The sequence below is a fragment of the Megascapheus bottae genome, chromosome 18 (genome assembly GCF_031878675.1).
Source record: "Megascapheus bottae isolate mThoBot1 chromosome 18, mThoBot2.hap1, whole genome shotgun sequence".
In the NCBI taxonomy this organism is placed as follows: domain Eukaryota; kingdom Metazoa; phylum Chordata; class Mammalia; order Rodentia; family Geomyidae; genus Megascapheus; species Megascapheus bottae.
The window spans coordinates 9791308-9817248 of record NC_143526.1 but is presented as its reverse complement, the minus strand read 5'-3'; the positions used below and the strand labels follow the sequence as shown (position 1 = coordinate 9817248).

Genomic DNA, 25941 nt, shown 5'->3' with positions numbered 1-25941 from the left:
GGCAATTGAACATTAAACAGAAAACAATTATAGACAGCAAGTGCTTCTGGCTGATTATACAAGACAACCAGGTATCACAATCAAGGAGTCAAAAGCAAAAAATTAAAAAGCTGGGAGAGCTCTAAGTATATTTTTCACACGAGGCCCTTGTCTGCATAGCCAGTGAAGATGTCCCAATCTATGAGCTGTCTACTTGTCTTGCTAACCAGGTCCTTTGCCATATAGAAGCTTGTCACTTTAAGACAATCCCATTTATCCAGACTTTCTTTGATTTGTTTTGTTTCTAGATCTTTATTTAGGAGGTTTCATCTTCTGCTAAAGAGCCCTGGTGGAACCTTTATCCCTTTCTGTAATATTTTCTGGGTATCTACTCTTACTTTGAGATCTTTGATCCATTTGGAGCTGGTGCAGGATGATAAAGAATTAACTTCATTTTTCTACATGTGTATAGCCAATTCCGCCAGAACCATTTATTAAAGAGGCTGCCCTTCTTCCATCTGATGATTTTGACTCCCTTATCAAAGGTCTGTGGGATCATTTCTGCGTCTTCAGTTCTATTCATTGGTCCTCAGCTTGTTTTTATTTTTATTTTTTAGAACTATGGCTTTGTAAGAAAGTTTGAGGTTTGATATTGATATTCTTCCAGTGCTGTTTTTCCTGCTAAGTATTTTTTGGCTATTCAAGTTCTTCTATTATTCCACATAAATTTTTAGATTGCTTTTTCTATTTTATTAAAGAATGTTGTTGGGTTATTGATGGGGTGGGTATTGCATTGAATTCGAAGATAGCTTTCAACAGTATTGTCATTTTCATAGTTTAATTCTTCCACTCCAGGAACATAGGAGGGTTTTTTTCTCACTTTCTTAAATCTGCTTTAATTTCCTTTTTTAGATTTAATTTTTTTATCATAGAGATCACTTACCTCATTGGTTAAGCTAATTCCTAGTTTTTCTTTTCAGGTTGTTACAAATGGAATTGATTTCCTGATTTCAGCTTTACTCTCCTTGTTGTTGGCTTACAGAAAAGCTACTGATATTTGTGGGTTAATTTTATACCCGGCTACTTTGTTAAAGTTTTGGATCTGTTCAAGTAACTTGAGAGAGGAGTCTACAGGGTTCTTTAAGAATAAGATCATGTTGTCTTCAAAGAAGGAGACTTTTACTTCTTCGTTCCCTATATGGACCACTTTTATGTTTGTCTCTTGCCTTATTTCTCTGGCTAGGAATTCCAATACTACATTGAAGAGAAGTGGAGAGAGCAGCTATTCTTGTCATGTTCCTGATTTACGAGGAAATCACAAGTAACAACTCTTCAAAGAAGCAGCACAACGTTAATAATTGGGCTAAAGAATTACAAAGAGATTTCTCTAGAGAAGAAATAAGAATGGCCCTAGACACATTAAAAAATGCTCAACATCTTTGGCCATAAAAGAAATGCAAATCATGCAATAGAGCAAAACCTTGATACAAAAGGCCATATAGTATGACGCTAAATGAAAGGATCTCCAGGATATAGAAATATAAGCCATACCATATGAATGATTGTTGTTCTTAAGGTACTATGTTATCTCTCATCTCTTTCGCTGTCCCTTGGTTATCTCATATTGTTACAGTATCTCACTTTGTTACCTGATATATGGGATATATTTGTATTTGGTTATTTGAAATTGGATAGGGAAGGGGGGAAAACAAGATGAGGGGTGGGGTTGGGGGGAGGGAAATGGGGACCAAAACATGTGAAAGGGTATCAGTGTATGGGAATTAATGCACCATCTATCTGGCAAATATCATGTAACCCTTCTATTAATTACAATACAAAATATATGAAAAAAAAGAAATGCAAATCAGAACTACATTGAGATTCCACTCCATACCAGTTAGAATAGCCGTTATCAAGAAAATTAATAATAACAGATGCTGGCAAGGATGTGGTCAAAAGGGAACACTATTACACCATTGGTGGGAGCATAAACGTGTTCCATCTCTCTGGAAAGTAGTATGGTGGTTCCTCAAAAGACTAAACATAGAGCTCCCCTATGATCCAGCAAATGCCCCACTCCTGCACATTTACCCAAATGATCACAAACAAGACCATACTAAAAGCTACCAGTACAACAACATTCACTGCAGCATTGTTTACCATAGCCCAAAACTCTGAAGTAACCCAGCTGCCCCTTAGTGGATGAATGGCTCAAGAAAATGTGGTCTCTGTACACAAATGGAATTCTATGCTTCCATCAGAAAGAATGGCACTGCTCCATTCATAAAAAAATAAAAAAAAATCTCATTAAATGAAATAAGCCAGACCCAAAGAAACATAGGCTCCATACTTTCCCTCACTTGTAATAATTAGTATGTGTTTAGGGTAGTCCTAAAAGAGGATCACAAAAGTCAATAGCTAAGTACATATGATGATATGAAATGATGCTAACTAAAGTGAATTCTAAGATATGGAAAAAGAGGGTTTTTTTTTGTTTTTGCTTTTGTTTTGCTTTGTTCGTTTTAAATGTACTGTGGGAAGGTATTTCTTTTTTCTTTTGGTTTATCCCTTGTTGTCACCGTTTTTGATTCTAGTACCCCAAGTCTTATATATATGCTTATCTGATTTGGGAAAGGGAAGAGGAATAGCAAAATGGTGAGATAAAGGACAGAGTGTGGACTGATGCAACAGCAATACTCACAGGACACTATATTGGAAATGAACTTTACAACTTGATTGGGGAAGGGAGTCTGGAGTTAGGGAAAGTGGGAGAAAACAAGGGTGTAACATCATTTGTAAAGAAATATTCTCATTACTGTACTTATGTAACTATTACCCCTCTATACATCACCTTTACAATAAAATAATTTTTTCAAAGGCTGGGAGAATGTTTGGATTAGACAGGGGAGAAAAAAATAAAATTTCCCGATCAAAAGCTTTATTAGAGCGAGGCCAGGGTAGAACTGACACAGTGGGAGAGTTAATTACTAAGATAAAGTAGCAATCTCCAAAATTTTGAATTTTGTAGGCTAACTGTAAAAGGAGAAAATGTGCAACTAGCTTCAGTGAAAACAAAGCAAGCAAAGCATAGTATAAAGACTAGAGTTAAGGGACTTATAAAATCTGCAGGAAGCTCGGACAGGACCCACTCACCAAAAAGTTCCATTTTCATTAGCTAAACTCATGGAACTGCGGTGTTTACCACCTTGTATACTTGGGACTTAGTGCTTTTTTCTGTGAAGACTGTAACTCAAAACATAGTCTTAGTATATAAGAAGAAAAAAGCAAATAAGAACTTAGGTACACGGAAGTTACTCAGCAATAGAACTGGTGGGTTCTATTGTGAAGGGTTAAAATTAAAACTAGAAAAGTCTAGGTGGTCGTGTGGGTGTTGTAGATGCTTCAAGACCTTGAGATTTTGTTCTCAAAGGCAAGCAGGAACAATAAAATGTGAAGTAAAGAAGTTTGAATCTTAATCTGAAAATAAAACGTGGGAAAACTATTATCAGATGAGAGCTGGGAATAAAAGCATAATAATGCTATATTTAAAAAATATATTTGGGCATTTGAACTCAAGTGCTCTACCATCTGAACCATGCTTAGAATCCTTTTCACCTTAGTTAGTTTTCAAGTAGTGTCTCATTTTTTTCCCCCAAGTGGCCTGGCCTGCAATCTTTCTCCTTAAGTTTCTTGAAGACTCAATGTATAAATTAAGATAGGAGCTTATTAACTTTTAAATTATTGATTTACTTTATTGTTATTATAGAGTTGATGTACAGAGGGATTATATTTACATGAGTGAGGTAACCAGCATATTTCCTTCCAGTGTCATTTGTGCCCTCAGTCTCTCCCAGTCTCTCCCTCCCATCTCCACCTGTGGGAGCTCAATTGCTGCATTTTTAAACTTTTTTTCCCCTTGAGCTCTGTGCCCTCCCCCCTTTCCAAAGATATATGCTTTAAGACACCATACATAAGGTAAAGACAGAAGAATCATCAAAAACTCAAAACTAAAAGAGAAAGAAAGAAAAACATGTCTCTTGTTTCCATATCTTGGAGTTTGTTTCAGTATGTATATTATTTTATATGACTATGAAGAAGCACTTTGGCATGGTGCCTTTTTATTTTCTTTTAATAGTATCCCTTTTTGGTCTCATTATGTGTGACTATAAGAATCCTGCATAATTTGTCATATTCCAGTATATTTTAGATCTTATTTCCACATATTAGAGAGAACAAGGACTGTTTGTCTCTCTGAACTTAACTTACCTCACTTCCCATGATTTCTTCTAGGTCTATCCATTTACTTGCAAATGACATATTATTATTTCTAATGGCTGTGAAAATTTTTCATTGTGTATAGGTACCACTATTTTTGGATCCACTGAACTATTGTGGGGCATCTGGACTGTTTCCCTAGCTTAATTATTGTGAATAATGTGGCAAGAAACATGCATGTGTAAGTAAATGTCTTTATCATATCCTGGTTTGTGGTGTTCAGGGTAGATGCCTAGGGAAGGATGATGTTTAGTTTTCTGAGGAACGTCCAGACTGCTCTCCAGAGTGGTTGTATTCCCTCCAGTAATGCACTAGGGTTCCTTTTACCTCATAAATCTTGTTACCTTTTTAAAAATTTTTTGGTCAGTTGTGGGGTTTAAACTCTGGGCCTGGGTGCTGTCCCTGAGCTTTTCAGCTCAAGGCTAATGCTCTACCACTTGAGCCACAGTGTCAATTCTGGTTTTCTGGCAGTTATTGGAGATATTAGTATCATGGACTTTTGTACCTGGTCTGGCTTTGAACTATGATCCTCAAATCTCAGCCTCCTGAGTAGCTAGGACTACAGGTGTGAGTCACCAGCACCTGGCTCTAGCTGACTTTGGTTGGGATGCTCTCTACCTCCCATGTAGCTATGATTACAGGTATGAGCCACCACACCTGATCAGTTTTCATCAAAATTTTGCATATCTTTTTGTTGAAAAATAGAAAAGATTATTTATAAACCTCATGTGGTTATGAATAGAACATTATGTATCCATCTTCCAAAACACAGGAAGCTATTAAAAGGAAGGAAAAACACATTTAAATCACACGTGACATATATGCGCATGCACACACACACACACACACACACACACACACACGGAGGAAATGGGAAACAAAATAGAAAGCATGTAGCAAGTGGGCAGAAGGAGGGACAAAAATCTCACCCATGACAATGAATGCAAACCCATAATCCTCTTGTGCTTCAGGATGCAAGTTGAAGCATTTGCTCATGCCTGTCATCCTGGCTATGGAGGAAGCTGAGATCTGAGGGCTGAGGATCAAAGCCAGCCTAGGAAGGAAATCCCATGAGACTCTTATCTCTAATTAACGGCCAAAAAAGGTCAGAATTGAAGTGGTGGCTCAAGCAGTAGGACACTAACCTAAAAATGGGTGGAAAAAGCTTAAGAAGTCCCAGGCTCTGAATCAAGCCCTAGTACCAACAAAACTAAACAAACCAATAAACAAAGGACAGCCGGTGCACATGGTGGCTCACGCCTGTAATCCTAGCTACTCAGGAGGCTGAGATCTGAGGATCAAGGTTCAAAGCCAGCCTAGGCACAAAAGGACCTCCAATTAACTTCTAGAAAATGGGAAGTGGGGCTTGCTCAAGGGTAGGGTGATAGCCTTGAGCTGAAGACCTGAGGGACAGTGCCCATGACCCACAAAAAACACAACAAAACAAAGGACAAAGTTCTGAATGAATACATGTTAGGAAAAAGAGAAATTTAAAATCGAATTCTATTTTCAAACATAACATTTAGAGTTGACTTATGACATTGGACAAAAGAGTTATAAGTTAGATGCAGACAGAAACCTAACAGCATATATTAAACAATAATAACTATGGAACTCATGAGTAAAGTTTTAAATAGGTCAGGGTACTAGTCTATCGAGGCATAGATATAATTGATAGTGAAGGTGTCCTATTATGACCATTTGCATAGTATATACTTGTACTAAACAATACCATGCAGGACCAATAAAGGGAAATATCTATGGCAGATGAGACTAGTTCTCCATATCAAGCTTTCTTTTGTATTGAATGGGTTCTTGCCAAATTTAGGGGTGATAGAGCAATTAGGATTTTTTTCATGTTCTTTGATTTTCTAAAAATTGCTTTTATTTCTATTACTGGGTTTTGAAGTCAGCCATGTTTTTCCTTTTCCCATTTGCTCATGATTATTTTCTACTCATTCCACACAAGGTGTGTGCCATGCAGCCTCTGAAAATAGACACAGAAATTGGACCTGATCATGTCTGTAAGGGCAATAACCTAAGAATGAATAAGTAATCACCATAGACCCAGAGAATGCATTGGAATTATTAGGTCATGGTAGTTATATGATTGATGAGATAGAGGAGAGAGAAGGGCATTGCAAAAGTTCCAGAAGGAAAAGAATGTTGTAATATTTCCCAGGGAGAATGAGTTCTCTATGGGAGAAGGAGACAGGGTGAGAGGAATACAGCAACAGGCACTCATCCTCACCTCTTCTCCAGTGGTTTGGCAGTGGATAAAGAGTTTCACATTTTCAAAATAATAACAAGCCGGGCACGGTGGCTCAAGGGGTTAGGGGGGATAGCCTTGAGCTGAAGAGCCCAGAGTTCAAGCCTCATGACTGACAAATAAGAAAAAAAAATAAAAATGATTTTGAGATTCTATCTCACCTCAATCAATGGCCATTATACAGAAAACAAATCACAAATGTTGACAAGGAACAAAAACAGAACCCTTATAAAGTCTTGGAGGGGATGGAAATGAGTATACTATGGAAATTATTATGGAGATTCCTCGAAAAAGAAAAAAAGAAAATTGTGTTTCATTACTCCTAGGCATATAGTTAAAGAAATCAAAGTCAGCACACAAATGAAATACCTGCATATCTCATATTTGTGTTTATCAAAGAACTATTCATAATAGGCACACTGTGGAATCAACTTGGAATGCTTGTCAACTAAATAGCGGAAAAGGAAATAACGGCATGCATAAACAGTGGAGTATTATTCCACCATATAGAAGACTGTCATTTGCAGAAAAATGGATCAAAGTGGAGAACATCCTGTTGAGTGAAATATGCCAAACTGAGGAAGACAAATATCACATTATTTTCTTTCACATGTGGAATTAGAGTAGAAAAAGAAAAGAATGGTGCAGTGTAAAATGGAAACCTTCTAGGAGTGGGAAACAGAGGAAAGAGAAGGATGAAGAGAAAGTATGAGAAGAGATTATGATGAGTTTATATGTGTGCAGGAAAATAGAAAAATGAAAAATTTGTGTTAGCAGGATAAGAGTAATGGAAAAAATATATCAAAGTACATGATATGCATGTATGGAAATACCACAATGAAACTCATTTGCGCAGCTAACATACATGAATAAAAACAAACAAAAAATTTTAAAAATGATGATATGTACACCCTTACGGAATCTCAGATCACAGCCTCTCATTATTCCCTAGCCAGAGCTGCTTCTATTCCTGTGTGAGCCTCTCAAATACTCTCCCTGGAGTCTACCCATCGATTCTGCTCAGTCTTTGCTGGAAGGAATGTGGTTTACTCTTTTTGATTTAAGTGATTTTCAACAAGAGATTTCTTAAAATACACAGTACTTGGCAGCAGGCGTAAAAATCTCAGAAAAAATAGCAAATTCAACTTTACAAGTATTTTGTGCCATTTTAGTTAAAAGGTACTGGGTACAAGCCATGCATTCATTTATATTTGATAACCTCCTTGAGAGCATTGGGCCTGATATTGAAGTCTTAATGTTTCTTTAATGAATTTGATTTTGCAAGCATTGGAATGTCCCTTAGAATTGTCCCTTGTAGAGACACACATCAGAGTGTTCAATAGCAGCCAAGTGGAATTAGAAGGATGCAGATGTTAGGAGAGAGAATTCCTTAGCTGCAATCTATTTAAAAGATGCTTCTCTTCTGCAGTGACAACATCTAGGTTGCTTTAGGCATGGCAAAAATTCAAAATGCTAATGCACGTTATGAATACCTCAAGGGAACATAGTACACAGCATTTTCTAAATATGTGTTTTGATCTTTCCCCAAATCCAAGAGGCTACTTCTAGAATAAGTCTAGATGCACATTGTAGCTATTATATATCTATATAATAAAGATATATAGACATATGCACACACATATTTATATGTGTAGAGGTATGCATATATATACATATATCCATCTCTCTAGATACTAGCATCTATTCTAATTACTTCTAGAATCTAAAAGAAGCTAGATTAGTATCTACTTCTAGTAGATCTAGGAACATGTGGATCTGTATCACCCTCCATTGTACACCCGGGACCACCTCCTGCAGGCATTGCTATTGGTCATCTCACCATGGGCTTACGGCAACTAGAGTTCTGTTGTATTGACTTTCACGTAAAATTCTATCACAATCAACAAGATTTTCATAAAGGACCAAATAATCAAAGAGCAAAAAAGAACTGTTTGTGTCTACTGGGTTTGTCATGGCACTGCACTTTGTTCCATATTAGAAAAGAGCAGCTAAGTTTTGGACACTAACAATGAATAATCCCATAGGACAAAGCACTGGATTCTGGGTAGTATGTTTTAATATGGAAGCATATTACAGCCTGTAGGAGACTTTCTGAGACATTAAAAGTTTTAAAGAAATTTTTTTGTTTTGTTCTCAAGCTGTACAACTCCTAAAAAATATTATCCACTCAAGTGAATACTGGTAGCTCAGAGGTTCAATTTCATTCTAAGACAACACAGACTTGACATTTGCTTTTCAATAATTTCCTCGAGCTCTGTTTGGCTTCTCTTCCCCAAAGACAATTTCACTGGTGAGAAAATACTGCCTTTTCCTTTTAGCTTTGTGTGTGTGTGTGTGTGTGTGTGTGTGTGTGTGTGTGTATAAATGTGTATATGTGTGTGTTTCTGCTTAAATTTTGGGTAATAGCTTGAGCAAGGGGATGCAGTCAGAATCGGCTAGGGGACAAGCCAATGATCAGACAAAATACCAGCAGAGAGCTAGGTGCTGGTGGCTCATACTTGCAATCCTAGCCACTCAGGAGGCTGAGACCTGAGGAGTTTGGTTCAAAGCCAACCCAGGTAGCAAAGTCTGTGAGACTCTTACCTCCAATTAACCACCCAAACCCACCCCATTCCCCAAAACTGGAAATGGTGCTGTGGCTCAAAGTGGTAGAATGCTAGCCTTGACTATATTAGTGCCCAGATCCTGAGTTCAAGCTCCCGGACTGACAAAAAAAAATGGGATGTGGTATTTCTTCAAGTTATTCAATGCATTGCATTGCAGAATAATGGTAATGCAATGTTCTGGATATGTTAGTTATGGAACCATCTGCATTTGAAATCTGCTCTTAGTGGAGGATATTTTTATATGTATCTTGTGGCACTAAGGCATGCATATTGATGTGGTGGATACTTGAGTAGCTTGGCTAGATCACATTTATCATGCTAGTGTTGTTAATTGCTGAAGTCATGGGGTACCTCTTCTTGTTCTTTTCTTTCTAGTAGTTGTAGAGAATGCTACATTACTGCTATTTGTTTTGTGGAAACCATGGCCAATGACTGGGTGACAGTAGAGTAAAGGCTGGCCCCTTGTCTTGAGGTGGAATTACCCAGTGAGCTCAGTCTACCACAGGCTCCAGCTGACATCACATTCTTGCCTCCTGTTACCTTTCCACAGTTCTTACCATTCTTACAAAAATCCGTGCATCCAAGAATTCCTGCATAAGACAGCAACTATTTTCCCCCAAGTTTCCTCTTGGGGTACTTAAGAAAAGTCAATGAATCTTCATGCAGTGATTGTAAAAAGAAACTTGAAATTTTAAGCGATGACACCCAACTGTTTTGCTAATTATGTTCATAAAATCTGAGTCCACTTAATATGTCTCCTCTAAGTGGATTCCCACTAACAACATATAGTCAAGTGAAAGATAATCTTAAAAACAAAGAATCTGGAATCCCCTGGGAAAAATTTCCTTAGGTGATGAAGTGAATAACAATAATAGCTCATGTTGGTCTGCAAATGGCCCCATAAATGTGATGTTCTCCTTACAATTCCATGTAAAGGGAAATGCCATCAGTGGTGTACATTTGCTGACATCCTGTGACGATGAGTTCCCCCTCGTAACTCCTATCAAAGATCTGACTCTCAGAGTAGATCTTCTTAGCTGAGTGTCACTGGTTCACATCTATAAATAAGCCTAGCTACTTGGGAGGTTGAGGTGTGAGGATCATGTTTTGAAGCCAGCAGGTAAGAAAGAGCCAGTTCATCCTTCTCCTAGGCAAGAGCTACCATTGTGTCATACTGACCCCAAAGCATGAATATCTATATTGGTTCTGATAGGCCTATGTGAATGTCTACTTTTCTCACATCTCTAGGAAAGATTAGGTTCACCTTTTGTTTGTGTGGGTGACTACATTTCTGGGAAGGGGTAGGCCTCAGATTCTGGAGGCTTAGACTAAGCCAGAGGGAATGCCTCAGCATTATTCAACCCAGCAAGTCTGAGAGCCATGGTAGGAGTTCAGACAAGGGCAAAGTTAGTAAAGGGAGTTAAGGAACCAGAGGCAGGTGGTGGCTTGTTCTATCTCTATTAGTCAGTGTGCAATCTTTCCAGCTTTAAAGTCTATGTGCCAGTATGACACCCATGTGGACCCTTGTAAAACCAGCTGCAGGTGTCCTTTTATGTCTTAGAAATCTTAGACAGTGAGGATATCAGTCTCGTTTTATTTTTACAGATATGTCCATCAGCTGGAAAGGGTACAACTGAGATTTGATGTTTCTTAGCCATTGTGCAACCTTTAGCTCTCAGTTAAAAACGGAAACAATAGCTTTAATCTCTTTTCTAAAATGTCACTGGGAGGTCACAAAACAAGTGGTCATTCTTTAAGACCTAGAATATGAAGATGACCTTTAGTTTGGAGACAGGAGGTTAGATTTGAAGGGGAATGAAAGAGACAGATGGTCTCTTTTTTAATGATGGTCCATTATTGGAAGCATATATGCATTGTTACAGGTAGTTAGAATATTTACCAGCCCCTGTTTCATTTCCTTTTCTTTTCTTCCACCTCCTTCCTCCTGTCTTTTCTCTTTTTAACTTATTATCCAGTCTTATATTACCCCCTTTTCCTTTCCTGCAAGGGGCTAGCTATCTGGTTTATCTTGTTTAATCCTTGAGAAGACTGGTATTATTTGTTGACTACATTTTGCTTTTAAGATAAAAAGACAGTTACAATACAAATTTAACCCTAAAAGAAAAAGCACGATGCAATCCTCTCTAGTGCAGGGCTTTAAAAATAATCAGAATAGGGGCCGGGAGTTTGGCCTAGTGGTTAAAGTGCTTGCCTTGCATGCACGAAGACCCGGGTTCAATTCCTCGGTACCACATACATAGAAAAATGCTGGAAGTGGTGCTGAGGCTCAAGTGGTCGAGCTCTAGCCTTGAGAAAGTCCAAGGACAGTGCTCAGGCCCTGAGCTCAAGCCCAGGATTGGCAAAAAAAAATTAATCAGAATAGAGTCTTCTAAAAGTGTTGTGCTTGAGGAGTACCTAAAATCCCATTCAAGGTAATGGCTGTGACATTCCACAAGCTGAACTCATTTCCATTACTTACTCTCAAAAACACAGAGATCCCTTTTTCTTTTCACATCATCACATGAGATTTAAAATAGACACTCCTCGTCACCTATTTTAAGGGTTATGAATAGCACTGCCTTGAAAAAGCCTGGTGGCAATTTGTGTGGAAATTGGAAGTGACGCATCAGATTCAGAAGCTGGGCATTCACAAAGACTAAGCAGAAGATGCCGAGGTTGCCTTAGTATTCTGAGGATGGAACATGCTGAGACCCCCTCCAGTACTCCCTCTCCAAGCTGGCATCATTTGCAGATGGAGATGTGTGTGGGATGGTAGGAGCTTCAAGATCCAATTGAATCCACCACACATTGAGGATCAGTAATCCAGACATCACCCTCCGCCCCCAAATGCTGGTTGGATCACTGTCTCTTCCTTCCTGCCTTACTGTCTGTCCTTCTCCTTGTGTTGGCAACCTCTGTGCCTTAAAAAGAGACAGACTTCTCTACCCTGGACTGTGGGCTGGCTCATTAAGTTACTCACAAACTTGAGGCAGGATAGATAGAATGAAATGACAGGGAGATTACAGATAACTTGACATTACAAACAGCAGATTCAGGAGTTAAGGAAGGAAGAAGTAAATCTAAAATCCACCTGAGAGCAGTAAGTATTTCTCCATCTAACCCCTTTCTTTAAATGCTAAGTAAACAGAATGCTCAAAATGTATATTCAATGTTTTAAATATTAACAAGCCTACCTAATGCCTCTCATTGTATTTTGAGTAATAATAAGAAACATCTTTGACCCATTATCTCCATTTTTTTTTCTGGAAATAGAGCCACGCTAGACCCACTTTCTATGTATTTGGGAAGTAAAGAGAACAACTAAGGTTGACAGGTGATGTAACCTTTGGTCACATGGTTAAAGCTGGAAGTCCTCCAGCTCTGAAGGCATGAATACAATTGTATATATATTTATCTGAATTAGAGAAGGGAAGGGGAACAACAAAATGATAAGTAAGACAAAGGACAAAGTAAACCAATGCAATTTCGATAAATACAAGACAATATGTTGGAAATGAACTTTACAACTCGGTGGGACATTGAAGAGGAGGGAAATTGGCAAAAAAAATATGGGAAGGGATAACAACATTCAACAAGAAATGTACTTACTATTGTATGCATATAACTATAACACCTCTGTACATCACCTTGACAATAAAATTAAATTAAAAATGCAAAGCTAGACTTCCAGCTCAAATCTCCAAAGACACAGGTAGAATTAATCTTATCATCTAATTGTAAAGTCATGTCATTATTTAGCACCATCTTTTATCATTACTTGTCTACATGTAGATAATAAATTGGGACTGCCACTTATCTGAAAAAAAAAAACCAAAACAAAACACCTGGCATAGGGACTTCCATTTTGAGTCTTTCTGTTTCTACTCTGTATGTCTGTCAGGCCGGAGGTGCTCCCTTCCTTGTTCCCCTTTCTTTCTTTCTTTCTTTCTTTCTTTCTTTCTTTCTTTCTTTCTTTCTTCCTTCCTTCCTTCCTTCCTTCCTTCCTTCCTTCCTCTCTCTTTCTCTCTCTCTTTTTCTCTCTCTCTCTTCCTTCCTTCCTTCCTTCCTTCCTCTCTCTTTCTCTCTCTCTTTCTCTCTCTCTCTCTCTCTCTCTCTCTCTCTCTCTCTCTCTCTCTCTCTCTCTTCCTTCCTTCCTTCCTTCCTTCCTTCCTTCCTTCCTTCCTTCCTTCCTTTCTCCAGTCCTGGGGATTGAACTCAGAGCCTGAGTACTATCCTTGTATGCACAACCTCCAGCCTTTTCTATGTATGCAGTACCAAGGAATTGAACCCAGGTCTTCATGAACCCAGGTCTATGCAAGCACTCTACCACTTGGGCAAACTCCCAGCCCTCTTTCTTTTTTGAAGCTTTTTCTCCTTTGCTTTCTCCTGCTTTGTTAAATAAAATTTGTGTTAAAACTTTTACTCCAAAAGTTTCTTTCTTGTGAAATTCCTTGAAATGCTTTTTGCCATGGATTTCAATTTCCCATACTTTGCACAGGAATTGGGAGAGTGAGTCAAGGATTTCCTCCTTCCTTTCTGAAAGGAGTGCCCTTGTGTCCTTATTCTTTTCCTTTCTCCAGTGACAACCTAATGAATGCAATAGAAGCACAGTGTGACACTTCTAGCCTAAGGCTTTAAGGCATTCTTTGTGCTTCTATCTGTATTTGTCCGAAGAACATGACACAGCTGGACCATGGGTCAAGGAAAGAACAAGAAATGAGGAGGAGAGAAGATAAAATAACCAAGTGTCCGATCAGACCCTTATGATCTGAAAGACAGCCAAGTGAGAGTGAAAGATGACTAAGTTTTTTAGCATTGGAATTTTAGGACAGTGCTAAAATAACCTTATGGTGGAACTCCGGACTGAGACATGTACGGCTTGTAAAAATGTTTTAAAGATGAAGAAAGAATAGGAATAGTAGTGAGTAGAAAACAAGGTTATGAGAAGACATTCCCTGGCTGAAAACAAGGACAGACCTTGTTTGTATCACAGTGCTTCCCACTTTGAATATCCTTTTTCTTAACTAGGCATCGGGAAAGGACAAGGAAAATAGTAGAATTTTGCCTTTCTGGACAATGCCCATCTCTGGTACATCCAGGCTTGAAGATGGCAGGTGTTTGACCTCTTTGGGAAGCAACAATTATTTAGAATCTTCCTCTTCAACACTCTTCAATGAGAGGCTGAGACAGAGGCAAAATGACAACATGCTGGATGACTAAAGAGCCTTGGCACTCTTGGGAGACCAAGTGAAGTCTGTCCTAACGCTGTGGTAACCTAACCTCTCCCTCTTGCCCAGCCCTGCCTCCCTTACCTTTTCACCTGATTTCCAAGAACACTCCAGAAACCCTTCTGCAGGTGGCTTTCTGGGGTCAGAGTCCCACCGAGGGTACCTGGACTCAATGTACACAGCTCTCACTTGGCATGGCAGGGCGCTGACCTGCAGGGAAGGGGTGGGAGGCCTTACCCACGATCATGTGGTTGCAGACATCACAGAAGGTAGGCTTCTTGAAGATGTGTTCCTGGAAGGCATGGGCTTTGCCACTGCTGGGATGCAAGCCAGCTCTGGTGGGTGTGGATGCCAAGCTCCCAGGAGGGGGCAGAGGGCTGGGGCCAGAGCTGACCTCTGCTGGCATGTCTGTTTGCAGCTTCACGTCACTGTTGGTTCTCGGGAAGAAGTTGTCAGCACTTTTGCTCCGTAAACTCTTAGTCTTGAAAGAAAGTGATCGTTTTAGTTTCTGGAGCTGCAATGCAATGACAGAACAGTCTCTCTTAAGATCGATTGTGCAGATTCATGCGGGGGTGGGGGTAGGGGTTGAGTTTGGGTTCTGTGTCCCCTGTGTCGTCTCACTCAGGCCTCAGCCCTCAGGAATTTCTGCTATGTCCCTGTACGGTTATGGTGGGTGAAACTAGTGCCTAGTTGAGATGGAATTCAGCAGCACCCCTGCGCGCCCCCAAGCCAGTTAGCAGAAAGAGGCTCCAGGCCTGCCTGTGCTCCCCCTCCTCTTCCTCCTTATGGTCCCCTAGAGTTCTGTCCAAGTACACTATGGCTCTGGGCCTTTGACACTCTTTGTTTTTTGGGTAATTGGAAATGATGGATGATCAACTCCTGAGTTCAAAGGCTGGACCTGTAACACTGGCTTTTCTCTTTGAGGACCACTTGGCAGTCACTTGTGTCTACGCACAACAGATGTAAGATGCAATTCTCTGTCGCAACATCCACCAGGCTAAATTATCCATGAAACATAAACCAGAAGTCTCAAGTCTGCTTGGGTCTGAAGCACGTGGATAAAAAACGTGTGTGTGTGTGTGTGTGTGTGTGTGTGTGTGTGTGTGTGTGTTTCAATGACCCCTTAGGTTTCCTTTGTTTTTCCTGTGGCCTTGCTCCTTATCTTTAGCTGTGGCAAATTAGCCCATTTCCCCTTGGCTGTTGGGACCTGTGGGTTTGAAGAACCATTAGCTTCTGAGGTCTGGGCTTGAGTCTAGTTTGCACTTCTAATTATGCCTTCCTGTTGAAGCTGTACACAGAAGGGAGCTTGGCAGCATCCAAAAGCCATATAACCAATGATTGTTGTCCTTAATGTACTATGTTGTCTCTCATCTCCTTTGCTGTCCCTTGGTTATCTCATATTGTTATAGTATCTCACTTTGTTATCTGATATATTGAATTTATTTGTATTTGGTTATTTGAAATTTGATAGGGAAAGGAGGAAAACCAAGACGGGTGGGGGGTGTGGGGGGGAGGGTAATGGGTACCAAGACATGTGAAAGGGTATCAATGTATGTGAATTAATGTACCTTCTATCTGGCAAATATCATGTAACCCTTTTACTAATTACAATAAAAAAATGCAAAAAAAATCCTGAAAGGAGTTGTCATTTTCTTAGGTTTAGAAAACACATTTCTGCCAAGGGTTTTTAGAGATTGGTGAGTCTGGGCCCTCTAGTCAGCCTGTATGAGTGTCAGCTTTTCTCCATCCCTGCCAGTGGTCCTTTGTGTGGTCCTTTGATAGTCTCTCCTATTTACTGTGCTTTTATATTACCAGTCATCAGTACTTGTTTTCACTCTTTCCAGGTAGAAGTCAGGCATAACATGTCACCTCATCTTTAAGGTGTTTTCCTAAATCTCCATAGCACTTGTTGCAAAGCCTGTAATCAACATGTGTGGACAAAACTAGGAGGAAGAGACTCAGTGTTCTATGTTAATAAAATTCTGTAGTCAATATGGCTAGGGCTCCCTTGATACTACTTTGATACTCTCTCACCAAGCCTCTACCTCCACCTCAACTGGCCATTCTACCTCAGAGGACCAGGGGGAAAGGTGGCCCCCGGTGCTGGGGAAAACACACACAGACTACAATCCCTCTCCTTTCTTATAGTTCTGTCATGTTACAATGTGATTCTTTAGCTACTCCCATCCCAAGTGGATTTCTTTTTTCTTTTTTTTTTTTTCTACTCCATGAATCTTGTTGGTTTGGAGACTTGGCTGACAGAAAGTAGCAGGAGTAATTCTAAGCTAGCTCTTAAGAGTAGGGCCCTGTCTTCTATTTGGAAACTGGCCGAATGGTCATATAAACAGTCAATCCTAAGGCAGCCTGAAGGATCATAAGAGAAACATGGTTTTCATCACTCTGGGGGATTCCAGATGCAAAGGCACTCTGCAATCTTGCAAGCCTAAGGGAGTATGGCTGAGACCAGAATTGTGCAGCTCAGTCCCACTCAAATCTTCATCACATACACTTGTCAACCAAAGAGGTGACACATGCTTCAGACCATTGAGTTACATGTGTATACGGCAATAGGAAGCTGACACAATGCTACTCTACTCCCATCATCCTGACACATGGTGGGATGAGACTTCTTTGCTCATCTAAAGTCGAGTGTGGTAGAGTGAAGCCAGCTACCTGCTTTATGGAGACATAGGGGTCAGGCTCAGACAAGTTCTCTAAAGGGCTCTGGAATGGGCATCATAAGTCAGAAAGGACTAGTCAGAGAAGCAGTGACAAACTACAGGGACCCCTCATAAACAATGGCCCACATAGGACTTCTGTCTCTTTTTCTTCTGCCTTATAGTGCAAACTTACTATAGGAACTGTGAAAGAAGGAAGAAGGGAGAGAGATCCTGGGTTGATACGAAGTTTGTTGTGCCATCTACTCATTTATTCTGACTGACTTAAGGAAGGAGTCATGTGTCATTGAGAGTAGGCTACTTATTTTGAAGAGAACACTCAGTCCCTGAAAAGGCCAGGTGAGAAGTGGCTATGCAATAACAATTCAGTGAGATGGAATTAGACCAAGGCTAGGATCTGAAAGCAGCAAACGAGCAAAACAGACCTTAATGACTTGACTTTCTTCAGGCTATAAACTGTGTAGTGCTGGAGGCCAGGAGGCTTATATGTGAGACCTAACTGGAGTTTTTCTTTAGGTATACTTCAATACACTTAATAGCTAGTATGTTCAAGAATCTGCTAACATTTTCATATGGATGTGCAACCCAGAGGAAGAGAAGCTTATCAAATCAAATACAACCACATGGAAAAGCTAAAATCAGTTTTTGTTTGTCTCTCACTGAGTTTACATAATCCAGTGAGATGGCTACCCATACCTTGAATCAGAATCAGAACTCTTTCCTATCCTGATCAAATCAGGACACTGCTGACAGGGTCCTGGAGGTCGTGTACAGAAAAGTGTGAAAATGTGACATGATACCTGTGGACTGAGGGTGATGTCACGTGGCCATAGGGGGCAGTAAAGTATGGGGTTGGGTCAGGTGCTTCACCCATCCTAACTCTCCCAATCCTCCCAGTAAGATGTTCTTAGATCCCGGAGAGTTGAAGGCAAAGGGATATGTGTATAAGGCCTCTAATTTATGTGAATTAAGATCAAGGCTCCAAGTTTGATCTTCTTTGTCAATGTCTCTATAGGATGGATGAGGGACGATAGTCCCAGGGAGATGAAATTCTCTCCGCAAGTCAGCAAGGGTGGAAAAGGAAGTGGCATGAGAAAGAAATCTACTTCTTGGGGGTGTTGGAAACAGTGTCAGGCTGCTGGGGCTTGATGACCACTGGAGTCAAGGAAGGGCTTTGTTATCCATAGAATTGGAAACCAATGTGCCATTTCTTCTTCAGGTAGAAAGATTAGAGGAAATGTCCACCAGTTAAATCACAGGCCTATATGAGAGCTCAAAGGAACGTGTGATCTCCAATGAGCGGATGCCAGAAGGAACATATAAAATGCAGAAGTGGAAGGAAAATCTGATAAATGCAGATGTCACAAAGGAATCAGCTTCTATAGACTACATTCACAATCCAGTTCCATTATTCACAATAATGGTAAAACTCACAGATATCTCTGAGTACATAATTACGTGCTAAAATAACATCTTAGCAAACATCTAAGAAGAGGATCATGCATTCATTTATTCACTAGAAAATTCATTCAAAACTTAGGTATTGGGGATTCGGTGGAAGATGGCGGCGGTTCAGGGTGAGACATATTGAGCTTCTGCCAAGATTCATGTACTGGCAGTGCAGGAGACAGTCCTCTAACAGAAATTGATCCTAAGTAAGCTTTAAGACCACAGAGAACTCAGGCAGAGAGGAAAAAAAGGAAGAATACCAGTGCAAAAAGAGAGTGTGGAGCTCCGCCGCCGAGTGGCTGCGGCGACAAAGGCTCTTCTGAATCAGAGCAGAGACAGTGCTCCATAGCAGCGCAGACCCGCCGGCTGCAGACAGAGCCACACAGAGCCTGCGCGAGCCCAGAGCTGACACCCGGCCGTGCACGGACCTGCCAGCTTCATGGAACCCGAGAATCCAGCAATGTGTGAGTAGCTCCGAGAAGTTTCCACTTTTGCTCCAGGAACGGCATTGGGAGGGAGCCCCTCCCCCACAAGCTGAGAGCAGCACCATCTTAACTGCTGGCAAAGACCCAGGCCAAAGCAATTGGAGCCTGAGAGTTGTTGCTGACAGCGCCATCTTTTTAACTGGCAAAGGATTTCCCAGAGATCCCTTAGCCAGAAATCCAGCCCCAGTGGCGCTGAAGTCCATCCCCCTGTGCCGTCCGCAGACCTGGTAAACAAAGCTGCCCGCGGATCTTTCAGCTTTGTTTTACCAAACAGGCAATCTCATCCGAAAAACCGCAAAGCCAAATCACAAGAGAAAAAGACTTAAGACTTTGTGAAGTGTTTAGATCCCGAATTTAGTGGAGACACAAGTTTCCTAACCTTTCCCCCTACCAAAAAAAAAAAAAAAAAAAAAAAAAACTGAAAAAAAACTTTTTTTATGTTTTTTACCCCATTTCATTTGCATTTTAAATGTTCTTATTTTTCTCTTTGCCTACACCTTTTTTTCTAATGTTATGATTCATTCCTTTTTTTTTTCTTTTTTTCTTTTTTTCTCCTCTCTTTTCCCCCAATCCTGCTGTCACTGTGGTCGTTCCTAGAAACACAGTGACAGCTCTGGGCATAGTTTGAACAAAAACGATATCCATATAGATACAGTCACCTGCTTTTTAAACTCCGGGTTCTCAACCCTAGTATCTCTTGGGTAAAAACTCAGAACAGTGAGGAGTCTTCCCCCAACTTTTTTCTTTTTTTTTTGTTTTCGTTTTCATTTTGTGTGTGTGTGTGTGTGTGTGTGTGTGTGTGTGTGTGTGTGTTCTGTTTTCTTTTATTTTGTTGCTGTTTTGTTTCTTTTTTTCTTTCTTAAACTGGTATCATTGAAATCTTCTATATCAACCTCTCTCTTTTCTCTATATATTCTTCTTATTACTCTTCTTATTTTGATGAGTTTTATCTAAGTTCATCTAAACTTTCTAAACAAATACTCTGTCTATCACATTAGGTCAGTTATCCTTACAGGATACCCTTTCTTCATTACTATAATATTTTTACACTCCTGTATTATTCTTTTCCTACCTCCCTTGTTGTCTTTCATATTGTTTTTCTATCTCTGGTCCTCTGTTCATCCTTCAATTCTTATAATGCATGGATCTACATTTGATGGTTGTTGAGCAATACTGTGTATCTAGGTGTTCAATTATACTCTATGTCCAGAGGTACTTAAATACAATAGAGATTGGAATGAGGGGCTTAATGTTTTGGTCATAAATTGGTCATCTATGATTGTATTAGATTTGTATGTAAGTGTACAAAAAGAAAGAGAGTGTTCTTACCAATCTAAAAGAGCTAATACCTATTGTCAGCCAACTAAAAGGTCTAGGTTGGTTATATCTGAAAAATTATAATCTTGTTTAGTATTAATCTTGCTCCCATCCTCAAATGGGCAGAACAAGAAACTCAAGAAAAACGTCAAATCAAGGAATACCATCTCCCACCCAACATAAACAGGCAATGGAGCAGTCAGTGGCAAATCTAGAGGAGAGCCTCCCAAGTGCTATACAAAAATGGCCTATAGACACATGAAGAAATGCTCAACATAAAAGAAATGCTCAACATAAAAGAAATGCAAATCAAAACAACTCTAAGATTCCACCTCACTCCAGTTTGAATGGCCAGGATCAAGAAAACTAATAATAGCAGTTGCTGGAGGGGATGTGGCCAGGAGGGATCACTACTACACTGTTGGTGGGAATGCAAACTCGTTCAACCACTATGGAAAGCAGTATGGCAGTTCCTCAAAAGAGTAAACATAGAGCTCCCCTATGACCCAGCAATTCCACTACTTTGCTTTTACCCAATCATCCAGAAACAAAGACATACTAAATCGACCAACACAACAATGTTCATTGCAGCACTATTTACCATAGCAAAGATATGGAACCAACCTAGATGTCCCTCAGTTGATGAGTGGATCAACAAGGTTGGTATTTGTACACAATGGAATTCTATGCTGCTGTCAGAATGACATTGCCCCATTTGTTAGGAAATGGAAATACTTATAAAAAATCATATTAAGTGAAGTAAGCCAGACTCAAAGGAACTTAGGCTCATTGGTGTCCCTCATTTGTCATAATCAGTAGAAACCTTGGGCTCTCCTAGCAGAGATTTGCAATAGAGAAAAACCTTGATACAAAAGGCCATATAGTAGGACGCTAAATGAAAGGATCTCTAGGATATAGAAACATAAGCCATGTAATGAATGATTGTTGTTCTTAAGGTACTATGTTATCTCTCATCTCTTTTGCTGTCGCTTCGTTATCTCATATTGTTACAGTATCTCACTTTGTTACCTGATATATCGGCTATATTTGTATTTGGTTATTTGAAATTGGATAGGGAAGGGGGGAAAACAAGATGAGGGGTGGGAGTGGGGGGGAGGGAAATGGGGACCAAGACATGTGAAAGGGTATCAATGTGTGGGAATTAATGCACCATCTATCTGGCAAATATCATGTAACCCTTCTATTAATTACAATAAAAATATATGAAAAAAATTTAGGTATCGGTAGTGGCGCTGTGGCTCAAGTGGTAGAGCAGTAGTCTTGAGCTAAAGAGTTTAGGGACAATGCTAAGGCCCAGTGTTCAAGCCGTGTGACCAACAAAAAACACCAAAAAAGCCCTTAAAAAGAAAACTTACCTATTGTGGTACTACTATGAGACAAAGCGTAGTTCTTAGTTCAGGTGATATAGTGGAGACAATGTATAGGCTTCTTTAAGGTTTAAAGCCTAGTGAGTATAAGTGTGAGAGATAATGCCTAAAATCCTAGCTTCTCAGGAAGCTGAGGTAAAGAGGGTTATAATTCAAAGTCAACTTGGGCAGAAAATTTGGTGAGACCACATTTTAAAATAATTAACAAAATAAAGCCAGATTGGAGACATGGCTCAAGTAGCAGAGCAGCAGTGGGAGCAAGAAAGTTAGACAAATGTGGAGGTCTCAAATGGTATTAGAAGAAAAAGAGAAGAAACAAATGAAAGAAAAAAGAGAAGAAACAAATGAAGGGCCTTGATAATATAAATCTCAGTAGGTGTAAGGATTATAAAGAAAAAGAAAAACTGAGCCAAGTACTTAGAGAGTGACAAGAAAGGCTTCCCTGACAAGGAACATTTGAACATTGAAGTGTGAAGGAAGCATGAGAGCTACAAGGGAGAAGAACATTTCAGGTAATGGATAAACCCAAGAGCAAAGGCACCAGCAAGAAGAATAATGTTTTCATGTGCCTGAGAAACACCTGGAGATTGATGTGCTTTGGAGACCAACCAAGGCGAGGAAGGGCACAGACCTTTGTGGGTCATACAAGAGCTTTGGAACTTATGCTAAGGATAATGATTTTGAGCAGGGATGAGTGATGCGGTGTGCCCTTCTAAATCATAAAAACCCATACTTACATACAAACAAAGCAAAATAGAAGGACAAGATGGAAGTAGAGAAACCAACTGAGGATGAACCATTCTGATGAAGGGTTACTCTATCTTGGCTGTAGGGAGTCATGGTAGTAGAGTGGGATCTGGAGTACATTTGGAAGGGTTTGTTGTGAGACTGGACATACATAATGAGTGTCTGGAGGTAGAATAACTGGACAATCAGAGATTCCATTTTCTGGAAGGAAGAACATAAGAAACAAGTTGTTGTAGGGAATCAGATGATTTGAGTTCTTTGTTTGGAATTCAAGAGGAGCTTCAAGGCCAGCAGCTAGATATATGACTCTGGGACCCAGGGGAAAAGTCTAACTAGAGTAATCTGTCTAGAGTCATTTGCATATAAATGGTACAGATTGCCGTGAGAATAGATGACATTATTATGGAGGCAGCCAGTGAGAGCAGACCCTGGAGAGGAATGGTCTGAGAATGGAGCCTGGAGATGTTCCAATATTTAGAGCTTAAGGAGATTCCAAAGAAAAGCGAAGGAACTTGAGAAAGAGAGGCTAAAGAGGAAGGGGAGGACTTCAAGAAAGGGGAGGACCTCAAGACAGGGATATTTTGGAAACTAAAGAAAGGAAAGGGCTCAAAGTAGAAAGAAGAGTCAACAGCACAGAATTAGTACTAAAGGTACCAATGCTGGAAGGATTAAGCAGTAGCCATTGCATTTGGCAAAGAGAAGCTCTCTGGGAGACTCGAGATCGTACATTCAGTACCGCAGTGTGAAGCCTGTATGGCTGGGTTTCAGGAAAGCATGGCTTCAAGGAATATTTGTGGAGGGATACTAGTGGACAGGAGCAATTCTGTTTTGAGTTGGAGATGGAGATTCTTTTTCTTTTTTCTTTTTGACAGTCCTGGGGCTTGAACTCAGCACTGCGCTTGGGCTTTCACAAGGCTAGAGCTCTACCACTTGAGCCACGGCATCACTTCTGGCTTTTTCTGTGTATGTGGTACTGAGGAACTGAACCCTGGTCTTTGTGCATGCTAGGCGAGCACTCTACCATTGGACCAAACTTGCAGCCCATGGAGATTCTTTTGATGGTTCTAATTTTTCTCAGTGGAAACAGAGCTAAATTTATTCTTGGAGTGAAGCAAAGTGGAAAAAGTGGAAAATGGAGGGAGGACATGTTGTAAGCTGAGATGGAGAGAGAGAGAGAGAGAGAGAGAGAGAGAGAGAGAGAGAGAGAGAGAGAGAGAGAGAGAGAGAGAGAGAGAGAGAGAGAGGGAGGGAGGGAGGGAGGGAGGGGGAGGGAGGGAGGGGGAGGAGGAGGAGGAGGAGGAGGAGGAGAAGGAGAAGAAGAAGAAGAAGAAGAAGAAGAAGAAGAAGAAGAAGAAGAAGAAGAAGAAGAAGAAGAAGAAGAAGAGAGGGATAACTCAGAGGTTGGAAGCAGTGGATGATCTAGAGCAATGTCAAGTGGTCGGAGACACTGGGGCTAGAAAGATCAAGAAGGGTATTTGCAGGTTACTGCCTCATCTTAGATGAGGTAGAGCTGACAAACAGACACATGGCCATTTAGTCACAGTGAAATGACCAGTCAGTGGTAGACTGGAGAACAACATGAAGATCTGCCTTCCAATCTCAGTAAGCCAAAGAACTCAAATGAAAAGGTAACTCCACCCTTGACCTCCTTTTGGTAACATCCTTCAGCTTATTGGGTTGTATTTTCCTGGTACTAGCTGGAATTTTATCCATAGTCCATGTGGCTGCCATGTTGAGCAACACTTCTATGCCAATTAAGGAGTGCAGAAACGGGGCAGCATGAGAGCAAAGGAGCACAGAGAATGCAGCCTGAAGGTGACCGTCACAGCAGGCGCACTGGTTTACCAGTCTGTTCTCTGGTAGCAATAAGCGTAATGAACCAGTGTGGGCTTGATCACTCTACTGAGGACAGGGTGGGGAAAGGGTGTCACCAATCAATCTCTGCCCACATAAGCAGTACATCAGGAGGCACACATGCCACAATGGCCTGTGCTTAGAGTCCTGCCGGCTGACATTTAACTGGTCCGTGATGTCTCTTTAAGTGTCTCAGTGTGGTGGCACCAAGAATGTACCGGCTTTCACAGTTCAAATCAAGATATTCAGAGAACATCTAAAGTCTCATCCTTGATCATCCATTCATGCCCTTCATTCTAGATTTCTAAAATGAATGCTCATTTTCCATCTTGCACAGTTTAACCTTTCGAATAGATTTGCACCTTCAGTTGTAAGGCTCCTTAGTTTCTTTTGTCTTGAGCAAATATTAGTAAGTCTATTGATGGCATCTAAGAATCAAGGAAATGAGATATGATAATGCATTGCATTAGCTCTCAAGTGATACCTGACCACTTCCTTCTCCCCTCCACCTCACACAGTTCTGGCATCTATCTATTTCACATTTGGTTGGGACTGTGGTCTGTCAGAGTGTGTACACATTAACCACTGACCTTTTATCCAAGGCTTACTGGGCAGAGGTGTGCCTTCCAAACTAGAGAAATATAGTGCCTGTGATGTGATAGCATTTTCTCCTCAAAATTAATTTTTTGGTATGAACTCAAGGTCCTGTGCTCTTGTTTGACTTTTTTCTACAACTTAGGTCATAGCTCCATTTCCAGCTTTTTGCTAGTTAACTACAGATAAGAGTTTTATGGATTTGTCTGCATTAGGCTGGCTTTGAACCATTCCTCTCATATCTTATCCTACTGAGTATCTAGAATGACAAGTGTGAATCACCAGCACCCACCTCTCACCAAGGTTTTATTTTAATTATTTTTTTTTATCCACTTGCAGTCTGGCTTCTTTTGCAAGTACAATGAATCTCTAGATCTTGACTCATTTCAGTGTGGATGGTAGCTTCAAAGTCAGAAATACTCTTCTAATATGGATCTAGCTGTGGGTTAGTCAGCTGCAGACACCAGTTGTTAAGGAATATATTGGTAAAATGACATTTATTGAATTAAGTGGATTGCATGAAGCTAAGTGAACTTGAACAGGTCTTTAGAACCCCTGAGCTCAGTCTCCATCAGGGATGATGAACGCAGTGGCTGCCAAATTCTTTTCCAGCAATGACAATTCAGCACACACCAGGGGACACATAAGTCTTTGACTAGCCCTCTGTTAGGAAGACTAAGATTCAGTTGTAGAGACAAATAGTAATGCTTCAACCCATCTGAGGGCTACACAAGACTCTATACTTGTATTAGGAAGTGATGAGTACTGTTTTGATAAGTTGTCAGAGAAAAGAGGTGTCATTGGCGGCTGGGATAGTCAGAGCCAAGGCTGGAAAGATAATTTACCTCAAAGACACAGAATTGAACTGTTTAGGTGAGATCTGGGCTGCTGTCTGTAAGACATAAGGCTCTTTCTGATGGGCAAAGAGTCATTCACATGTCTAGTATTATCTCTAGTCACCTTCTCCTCCCATCCCATCATACAGACACAGCAAGAACAGCCCTCCCTTTTTATATGCTGCATAAGCCATCTGTGCCTTTGTTCTGCTGGG

At 40.4% G+C, this 25941-nt stretch overlaps 1 protein-coding gene across 1 annotated transcript in view; it reads right to left on the bottom strand.

Annotated features, from left to right (window-relative positions):
- Stac (SH3 and cysteine rich domain) overlaps window positions 1-25941 on the bottom strand; it is a 134772-nt gene that overhangs the window by 70830 nt on the left and 38001 nt on the right. Inside the window, exon 2 of the mRNA XM_090352754.1 lies at window positions 14616-14892. Within this exon, the coding sequence (XP_090208880.1) occupies window positions 14616-14892 (277 nt within the window). The remainder of the gene's footprint in view (window positions 1-14615; window positions 14893-25941) is intronic.